At 33.9% G+C, this 11,072-nt stretch overlaps 1 protein-coding gene across 1 annotated transcript; it reads left to right on the plus strand.

Annotated features, from left to right (window-relative positions):
- Nucleotides 1-2,893: 2,893 nt before the first annotated feature.
- On the plus strand, nucleotides 2,894-10,369 carry LOC148625667 (uncharacterized). Its single transcript, XM_088571065.1, has 6 exons — nucleotides 2,894-2,983; nucleotides 4,883-5,844; nucleotides 6,101-6,157; nucleotides 6,444-6,737; nucleotides 7,407-7,415; nucleotides 10,181-10,369. Exons 2-6 carry the CDS (start codon nucleotides 4,897-4,899, stop codon nucleotides 10,367-10,369), a joined length of 1,497 nt encoding a protein of 498 aa, XP_088427191.1. The 5' UTR covers nucleotides 2,894-2,983; nucleotides 4,883-4,896.
- Nucleotides 10,370-11,072: the final 703 nt, after the last annotated feature.

The raw sequence follows: 11,072 nt of genomic DNA on the forward strand, positions 1-11,072 counted from the left end.
TTTTATAATTGGAAATAGATTGTTCAGCTTGATTTATTCGTGAATTAAACTATTGATTCATCTCAATGCAACTTGTATTTGTCATTTACTGTACTGCATTATTGATTACTCAAAACCAAAATTATTTTCATAAATTTTACATCAATATTTTTTATCATTAAAAATCATGTTTGAATAGAATTATCAAAACACCTATGTAGTTTTAAATGTAGTTCATTCTTTTTATAAACTTACTTTCGATAAATACATTTCTTTACACTAATTTTATACGATTTGTTATGGTATTGTTATTCCGTAAATCAGCTTTTTGTATTATATATGCCATGTAAATTAAAAGCTAGAATCACTACAAAAGCAAAAGGTGAAAAAGTTCGTTTTACACCTTTCAAAAGAATCTGAATTTAAATGAATATATTACATTTCTATTTCGTAACAAAATGTTACATGCATCTTTACACGTTATTAGTAAATCGTCACTTTTTCCTTCAGATGTAAGAGGTTTTTCAATAGACATGGAGTTTTATTTTGAGTCCATAATTACTTATGTAGTTTTCTTTATAGATGAACATCTGCTTTTATTTATTTGCCATAGGATTAAGGTTCCGTTGAAGACAAAATCTAGGACATTCTTCATCGACATATTCTCCTTCATAGGTTTAATAGTGCATTGAATGTAACTCTCTTTAACTTTGTTGAATGTATCTTTATATATATTTATAACACAAGAACAAGTCAAATAATTCGGCGGACAAAATGTTTATAACTTTTATATACCACCATCAACATAGGGGTAAAGACATCTCCAACTGTCAAAAAAAGAAAAACTCATATAGTCCTGTTCGTAATTGCGTTATGCAGTGCTTGTCATTTCTTCAATTTCAAATAAATCAAGACACTTTATGAAAACAAAAAAATCAAAATTCTCCTGAAATCTGCTGATTAATTACAAATTAGTGATGGCTTGCACTTCACTAAATATTTATGTCACAAAATATTTGCATTTCCTAGCATATATCTGTTCTTGTCAAGCTATTCTTTTGTTTTAGAATTTTATGTTTACAATTTTATTGGTAGAATAATGTTGTTGTAATAACATTTTATTACAGGAGGGAACATGCTTCCGTGTAGTAGAAGCGTTAAGCAAGTGTCAGATACATAATAATTACATTTTTGAAATTATTACTAAAGGTATCTTAACAACTAATTTCCTAGTTTTTGACTGTAGCGAAAACTTAATTAGCTTTTTTTCAGATTACAGATTTTCATGTTTTTCTTTACATCTTTGGCTGTCTGATTTTTAAAACGTGAACCTGATTAAATCGTCAGTATGACTTTGTACATATGAATCCTAGTATTCCGCATATCAATAAAATGCAATACTCCCAATTTACTAATCTCCTTCCTTCGCTCACCCTACCGGTGCACCTGGTCCATGCTCACAGTTTTAAGTAGAGTCCGAGTTGCTCATTCCTTCACAATGCAAATATAGATATTTGTTTGTTGGGGTTTAACGTCCGAGCAGCAATATTTCAGCTATATTCAGACGATGAACATGAAATTGATGATAAAATGAACATAAAATGAAAAAGGGATGGGACACAAGGACAATGGGGTCGACAAATTTTGATTGCCACTGGAAATAGGGAGAGTTGGGTAGGGTCGGGCAATTTAGCCTCCTGTGGCGGAGCCCTAAGGTTCCTACTCCGGGAGAATACCACAGTAGGGTTCTTTAACGTGCGAGGAACGTGGCATCTTTCCCAACACGGTGCACCACTATGGTTTGCGGTCAGGTTTTCCGTATTATAGCCTGACAACCCCAGCATGTAACACGCCAGGGGTACCCCATTCCACCACCTGGGGCACACATCCCAGTTGCTCTGTGGGCAGAGCGCCCTAGCCCCCGGCTAGGGTTCTGACCACTATTTAGTCGCCTTTTACGACAAGCCTAGCGCTGCTGCAGGCCTATTCTTTTAACACCCGGACCTGCACGAGTTTATAGATAAACGTACTTTTCGAGTTAAGGTATATTTGTAAAAGGTGTTAATCTGCACGGTACAATATCAAGTGTTTAAAAATGATTTTCCCGAAACTTAAAAAAAAAACACTTGCTTCTCTTATGTTTAAAAAATAGTTCATATTATATGGATATCAAGACAAACACCCCACTTTTTTAGATACAATTAAATATGGGTGCTTTACATTATGTGATTCGTTCCAATCATTTTATTTTTTATTTTTTGCTCAATTTCACGAAAATAAAAAAAATCAGGTTCATTGTAAAATGTTTTACTCATATTTTGACCAGTCAAGAAGATGGTAAAATTTTATAGTTGAGAATGTCTTCATTCTGGGTCATCTTTGTATCAATACCTCACATCACCTCATATGAATAATCAGTTTAGCACATCATACATTAAGTCATTACATTCATAACCAAATGTTTTTTCTTTTGTGGTATTTTAAACTTTTTTACTTGGAATCTAAGATATAACAATTAAGGTGAAATTTTCGTGGTTTTTTCCCTTTATTTTATGTACGAAAGTTCATCTAATGACATCTTATTTGTGTTTAATGAAATTTTAATATTGATTGAGATCATACAGATTGTTTACAACTTTGCTGCAATGTCATGGTCTGGAATTTGCGTTAGAAAATGACCAAATTTTGATTGATGAGGGTAAAAATATTTTGTTTTTTACACATTTGATGAAATTAGCATATTTAAAAAGTGCAACATTACAATAAATTAACTAAGACAAAGATATGCAACCAAAGTTTGATTTGTTTACTAATGAGAAATTTTGTATCTATTAGGAAGTGAAGCTTAATTTTATATGAAGATTTTAATACAAATTAGGAGACAATAAATTGATATGATTTATGATTTTGACGTGAAAGTTTGGAAGTGGAACATAATTTTCTATAAAAGTCGTGTTATCAAAGCTGATAAGACAGAGAACCTCAGCATCTATCCCAGGGAAAGGTATGTATTATTTTATAACGACTGTCAGTAAAGGATGTAGTGATGATAAGTTGTTAATGTCAAGAGGATTTTTTTTATTATTATTAATGGAATTACATAAAAATTGGGCCGTATTAAAGAGGTAATTGTCTAGAGCTTCCACTTACTTTAGTTATGTTTATGCAATATGTTAATTTCCCAAAGTATTTTTTAACAAACAAAAACAAAAAAAAAATGCATCATACAAACAACGGACTTAGTACTGTTAATAATTACGCAGATTTAAACCGATTGACTGTACAGATCAGGGGGGAATCATTGATGGCAGATGTTGCGCACCCCCTTACAATTGGGGGAAATGTGTATAAAACTATGATTTTACAAAAATTCTACCTCTAAAAACGTTCTATGCGCCTTTAATTCTATTAACTCTCCCCAGTCCTACAGTTGTAATACGGGTCGATGTTTGTCATATACTATATTAATTGGTTCTTGTTATTCGTATCAATACTCATTTCACATGAAAGGCTCTGATTTGGAATGTCCACAAAAAGGGTTAAAAGATGAAGGCAAAATCTAAATTTTCTCAATGTACGAGTCGCTTTACAGATAACATGAACGTTCGTTATTCTAATTTCAATAGTAGTATCCAAAGGTTGGGAGAAAACATCTTTAAGTTAAGGACTTCAAAATAGTTTACAATCATGTCTTAAAAATAACACATACATACATATACGTACATAATTCGAAAGAAATCACAGAGATTCTTGTTAAGTCATAGCAAAAGATAATAATAACTTTCTTTTTGGAGTATCCCCCAAAATTGAAAAATCTTTATTCTATGATCTTTAAAAGCATTGCTTTACTTTAGTTTTCCTGTAAATAAAACATAATCCCTGGATTTACAGGCATTATTCATACATTCAAGGAAGATCAAAAGATGCTCAACTAAAGATTCAAACATATTCAAGATAAGAAGCATTACATGAGGAAGTTAATTATAATTATTACTTTTAATGTAGTCTTGTGAAAAAAACTAAACAAAATACTGATGAGTAAACATATACAAGTGTTAGAAGGTCTCAAAGTTCACAATGCATGCTTCCTGCAAGTAAGTTGCAATCCTTATAGAAGTTAATTTTGAAAAGAATGTCAATCAATATATCAAGATATCAAGAGGTTCCTGAGAACAACTCAATAATTGTATACGAAGGCCTATCAATCCAAAAATACAATATCTGAGACATACACTCCTACATATTTTTTGCATTGTGTATAAGGTAGGAGCGCAGAACTTAGAACAAAATTGATAGATTTAACCAACGTGTGCATAAGAACAGGGTATGTTGTATCTTTGTATTGTTTAAGCCTTTCTGAGAAATCTTAAAAAAGATTATAGAAATATTGATTCTTTAATGACTGAGAACTTACAAAGTAAAGATATAATCTATTTTCTATGCGCAATACTACTTCCACTGATTGAATTTTATCGCAAGCTCATTTTCTTTATATCAAAAATGTGCTATTGTCGAAGTGACCCTCCTTAATTCTAACCAATAATTAGATGTTCTCTTTCAAATAAACTTTTACTGATGGTGATTTAGCCGAACCCGTATACATTAAGAAAATCAAATAAATAACTGGCAAAAAAACGAATTCGTGATCATTTTACGCCTATCTTATTTTTTTACATCATTCAACTTAATATGTGATTCCTGACAGAACACATTTGTAGAAATTATTGAATTCTAATATGAAAAAAGTTTGATAGATAAAATGTGTATGATGTAGCTCTTATGATTCTATATTAGTTTTAGTTCAAGTAATTTTGAAATTTTGCTTAGCATTCAAACAATGGTTACTTTTGGTTTTCTTTACATTTGGTAAGTGAATTCTTAGTTACACGCTTTTGTCTTGCAGACATTGACACCATCATGCTGTCATTGATTTGCCTTGCATTTTTATATACCACCGTTAACGGTGCTGTGTTACCTTACCAACCTCAGCTTGGAGGTAATCCTGGTGCAGATCCAGGATGGGCAGACCCAAACAGCCTGGGAGGAGGAGGAAACTGGAACGATCCCGGTGCAACCGGGGGATGGAATGAACCCGCTGGAGCAGGTGAATGGCCTGAACCAGCAGCAGGGGGAGGAGGTGGCGGCTGGAACGAACAACCAGCAGGTGGTTGGATGGAGCCAACAGCTGGTGGATGGAACGAACCTGCTGGAGCCGGAATGGGTCCAGATGCAGGTGCTGGGTGGAACGAACAAGCTGGAGGAGGGATGGGTCAAGATATAGGTGCTGGATGGAATGACCCGAATGCTCTACAAGATCCAGGTTTCCCAAGTGGAAATATGCCTATGGATCCTGTAGGTGGAGGAATCGGAGGAAGCGGTGGTGGAGGTGGTGGCCAAGGTGGTAAGGGTGGAAGCGGTGGTGGAAGTGTAGATATAGGCACCGTTATCTCTGCTCTAGTTGATGCCGTGTTCAACTCCAAACAAGCCGCATCTGGTGGTCAGGCTGCTGATAGTGGTTGGGGAGGTTCTGGTGGTACAGCTGGTGGACCTGGTGGAGCAGGCGGAGCAGGTGGAGCAGGAAATTTAGGTGGCGGTTGGGGAGATATGGGTGGTGGTGGAGGTCAAGAATGGCAAGATGCTGGTAATATGGGAGGAGGAGGTGGTGGCGGTGGCGGCGGCGGCGGTGGAGGAGATGTAAACTGGGGAGCAGCACTTGGAATCGGAGCACCTGCAGGACCAGATATGGGAATGGAAGGCCCTGGAGGACCTGATATGGGCATGGGACCAGCTGATAACCAGGCAGGACCAGGAGGTGATTGGCAAAGTGGTCCTAATGATCCGTTTGAAGGAAGCGCTAGTCCTAATGTAGGTTTTCCTCGTAGTGTTGATAATGTTTTCTAGTATGAAATAGTTTATCTTAGAAATCAGATACCCTTTTTCGGAACATGATTAACTTCCAAGAAAGATATTATTAGTTTGCTTAGAAACAAAAATGGGGGAAAAATACTTTTTACATGCTAAAGAGAGGAAATAACGCAATATTTGTAAAAATATATTTGTATTTTTTTAATAAACTTTCTTGTAAGGAATGTAAGAAATCAACGTAATTTTTCGTTTCAAGGATTTACAATCTGCTGGGGGATACTCCGGAAGTGGATACGGACGTACCTATGGTTATGTAAGTACTTCTTTGTTAAAATATTTAGCACGGAAATTAAGATTATAAAGTTGACATGAATTTATTGTTTTTCTGAGAATATTTTCAAACCATGATTCTTATAGATTTACACGATTTAAGTTCAAAAAATATTATTACAAATCGTATATGCATCTGGGAAAAACAGTACTTGAATTCTTCTACGTCATGTGCGAAATCTTTTTTTAGTTTTTTTAGGCATATTTCAAACTGATAAACTATCAATATTCCATGAATTTTAATTTAGGATAACTTTGTTTTTTTTCAGAAGAAAACATATGAAAAACCAAAACAATATGTAAAGAAATATGCAAAGCCATATGTTAAGTCATATGGTAAACCATATGCTAAACCATATTCTAAAACATATTCTAAGCCATATGCTCAGAAATATGCTAAGAAATATGCTAAACCACAATATGCCAAACCACAATATGCTAAGCCACAATATGCCAAGCCAAAATATGGGAAATACGGAAAGAAGTATGCTAAACCATATGCTAAGCCACAATATGCCAAACCAAAAGTTTACAAGACATATGCTAAGAAGGTCTATGCTAAGGTAATTTAATAACTGTAGTCAATGCTATTGATACGTATTATTTACCAGTTGATTACATCATATTTGACTGGTTCATATAAAACATATAATGCATCATTAAGTTATAGTGTAATCCTGTCCATTATGTCTTATAAAAGACTGGTCCATTACGACTTTCTAAAAATATTCCATGTTACATCATGATCACCATTTAGTAAACAAAAACAGAAGCCAATATAGAAATGTCAATTTCTCATAAAATGACACAGAAATTTACTAAAAATCATATGCCATTTTAATTTTGAACTGAGAAAATTTATTGATGATGTACATATGGACTTTTAAGACTAGCAATAATTTTTAAACTGGTTGATAAATGTAAGAAAAAAATTAAGAAATGTGTATTTATTCATAGTAGTAAAGTTATCTATAGAATTATCAATTAGAACATTTATTGTAAGAGATTTACAGGTTTTTGTAGGTACAATAATTTCTTAATAAGACAGATTGCTTTTATTTATTATCCGAAATTCTATTTTTCCCTTCCGTTTATGATGTGTCAGTGAGTAATTTATATTTACCTTCGAAATATACTAGTACATACTTTATACAGTATTGAGTATAAGATAATAGCTGTCTTTACCACTGAGTTATGATAAACATTAATATTTATTTCTTTCTTTTTTTCAGAAAAGAAAGGTAAGATAAGATAAAGCAAAATCATTATTTTTCATCTTTTATTAACTTAAATGATTGAAAAATATAGCATTGAATAACTGGTTTAGACAAGTCGGGTTTTGAAAACCCGATACGAACTGAGTACCCTAAGTGTGGACTTGCTTTAAGCAAAACTATTGTATAAGAAGCATAGTTCACAACAAGGTAAAAACAAATTAAAAAAAAATAAGTACCACTCCATCTAGTAATCATGCAAAATCTGATACATGGTTGGAAAGCCTGCATATTTTTATTTTTGATATTTTTTAGAATGCATAAGTAATCAGAAAATTACGTGTGGCTTTACATATAATCTTTGTTTTTTAGAGATATAAATTACATAGAATGTACCGTAGAATTCAAAATTAAGGGGTATAACCCTGTTAATGACACTAAAATACAATATAAACTGTTAAATTCTTAATGTGAATTTTCTCCCAAGAGCAGACGGATTGCAATGGATAATTATGCATTTCATCATATAAACCTATAAAATAACTTATCAACAAAAATAAAATTATTTAGCTTTTGGAGGTGTTTCATATTTTACAGAATTTACATGATTCTTACTAAGACTGCTACTTAACATTTAATATAGAATCGAAAGTAAATATTTTGCATGAAGTTGATGTACGCGTATTTATGGATTTTTTCCTTGTTATTTCAGGGTGGTTATTAAAGTGACAGACGAAAACAATATCATATTTATTAAATTAGTCTGTAAATAAAGTACTGTGATGCATCAAGAGTGTTTGACATTTTGTTTTGCTTTAGTTTTTCTTGTATCTTCCGTAGTATTTTTCAATACTACACTATTCAAGATTACACTCTACATGCAATATAACTAACTGATAACAAATCCTGTTTAGAGTTTATATGAAACATTCTGGGCCATGAAAACAAAAACCTAAATATGGAAGATCAGAAATCATAGTCCGAATACCATGTAAATCAGTGACCTAGAAAACATCAAAAGGACAATTTGTACTGGTGGGGTGAGGATCTTCAGCTGTTTTAGAAACATCCACTGAGTGGCTAGTGTTGTTTTATGTGTATCAACATTCAGATAAGACATGTTTTTTATCTAAGCCGGTATCAACTTTTGAGTATGCCTCCTTCCAAATCTAAAAACAAGAACATGTCTCAAACATTTGTGACTTCGATATTAATACAGTCGTCAATAGAATGTTAAAAGATTTCATGAAGAATTAAAGGAATTTTCCTTTAGTCACATTAATTATCCATAAGCTTGTAAAGTCTGCCAATTTTTTAGTCTTTTAATGAGTTTTTTCGTTGAAAACAGTCTAACCTAATAAAATTCTAGGTTTTAAATATGTGCCGCAATAGACAGGTTTCAAAGCTATTCCGGAGTAGACTGGTGTTCGTGTAAGAGGTTAGACATGTTGAAAGGCATGTCGGATTAGACAGATATCCCAGTTATACCGGGAAGATAGATATCCCAAGTATACCAGGCGAGATAATTATCCCAAGTATCCCGAGTTAGACAGATATCCAAGGTATACAGGGTTAGATAGATACCCCATGTGTACCAGGCACGATAGATATCCCAGGTATACCGGATTAGATAGATACCCCAGGTATACCGGGCGAGATAGTTATCCCAGGTATATCGGGTTAGACAGATATCGAAGGTATACAGGTTTAGGCAGATACCCCATGTATACTAGGCACGATATATATCCCAGGTGTACCAGGCACCATAGATATCCCAGGTATACCGGGCGAGATAGTTATCCCAGGAATACCGGGTTAGACCGATATCCGATGTATACCGGCCAAAACAGATATCGCAGGTATACATGGTTAAACATATACAAAATGTATCCCAGGTATACCGGAAGGATAGATATCCCAGGTATGCCGGGTTACACAGAAACCCCAGGTATACCAGGAAAGAAAGATATCCCATTCCAAGTATACCGGGCGAGATAGTTATCCCAGGTATAGCGAGTTAGACCGGTATCCAAAGTATACAGGCCAAGACAAATATCCCAGGTATACCGGGCAAGATTATTATCCCAGGTATACTGGGCGAGATAGTTATCCAAGGTATACAGGGTTAAACATATACAAAAATGTATCCCATGTATACCGGAAGGACAGATAGCCCACGTATGCCGTGTTAGACAGATACCCCAGGTATACCAGGCAAGATAGATATCCCAGGTATACCGGACAAGTCAGTTATCTCAGATAGACCGCTATCCTAAGTACAACGGGCAAGACCGGTATCACAGGTATACAGGGTTAAACAGATATCCCAGGTATACCAGCAAGATAGATATCCCATGTATACTTGTCAAGATAGATATCCCATGTATACTTGTCAAGATAGATATCCCAGGTATACTTGTCAAGATAGATATCCCATGTATACTTATCAAGATAGATATCCCACGTATACTTGTCAAGATAGATATCCCATGTATACTTATCAAGATAGATATCCCATGTATACTTGTCAAGATAGTAATCCCAGGTATACCAGCAAGATAGATATCCCATGTATACTTGTCAAGATAGATATCCAAGGTATACTTGTCAAGATAGATATGCCATTTATACCGGACAGGTTAGTTATCTAAGGTACGGGCAAGGTTATCTCAGGTATACCGGGCACGATAGATATCCAAGGAGTTCTACCGGGAAGAAAGATGGATATCCAAGGTAAACCAGAGAAGAGATTTATAACATGCAAGATAGTAATCTCAGATATTCCGGAATAGAGAGACATCCCAGGTATACAGGGTTTGACAGATTTCTCAGGTATACAGGGTTTGACAGATTTCTCAGGTATACCGGGCAAGATAGATATCCCATGTATACCGGGCACGATAAATATTCCAGGTATACCAGACAAGACAGAGATTCAAGGTATAGCGGGAAAGATAGATATCCCGGGTATTCCGGAATAGTGAGATATTCAAAGTATACAGAGTTTGTCAGATTTGTAATAAATAATTATCAAGACTCAGTGACGGAAAACAAAAAAAAACATTCAAAAACTTATAGAAACGAAAACGATTTACAGAAATTTAAAGTGAATACGTAGCAGCTTCTAGTATCATCCAAAATATTTAAACACTGTGAGCATGGACCAGTTATACCAGTAGAGAAGGTTTATTTAGAAACACGAGCCGACTTACTAATATCTTGTCCGTAAAATGGGGATGAAAAACAATGTAGCAAATATGTATTGATCCTTCTTGTGGAAATTGGTACAACATATTCAAGAAAATTTTTAAAATGCGAAATATAAACGTTTTACATTAATACTTCCATGAGATAGGGTAATTTTACTAATTTTGTTTCCGAAGTTTACTAATGTGCAATAAGACTAAAAACATACTATAAAGGGAACTTAATATAAGTTTAGAATTTCATTTTGAAACAAATTTAACATAAAATGAACCCAGTTCTTATAATGTATTTTTTTCAAGAAGACCGATTTTCATGTTACTATATAAAATAACATAATTTATGTTAAACATTACAAAAATGCGTTAATAATTATTAGCGTTATATGAACGCGTTTATTTTAAGGTTCGGTAAATAGCATTAGAAATACTGACAAAAAAGAATCATATAGTTTCTTTCATCAGCATTTTCTTTATAATT

This window comes from Perna viridis, chromosome 2 (genome assembly GCF_037379345.1).
Source record: "Perna viridis isolate PV_CMFRI_1.1 ecotype Kerala chromosome 2, ASM3737934v1, whole genome shotgun sequence".
NCBI lineage: Eukaryota > Metazoa > Mollusca > Bivalvia > Mytilida > Mytilidae > Perna > Perna viridis.

Bases quoted from the DNA above. Each gene is read 5' to 3' on its own strand.
- LOC148625667 (XM_088571065.1), top strand. From the start codon at position 4,897: ATGCTGTCATTGATTTGCCTTGCATTTTTATATACCACCGTTAACGGT. The intron at 5,845-6,100 runs GTAGGTTTTCCT...TTTCGTTTCAAG, and splicing joins AAGGAAGCGCTAGTCCTAAT to GATTTACAATCTGCTGGGGG. The intron at 6,158-6,443 runs GTAAGTACTTCT...GTTTTTTTTCAG, and splicing joins ACGGACGTACCTATGGTTAT to AAGAAAACATATGAAAAACC.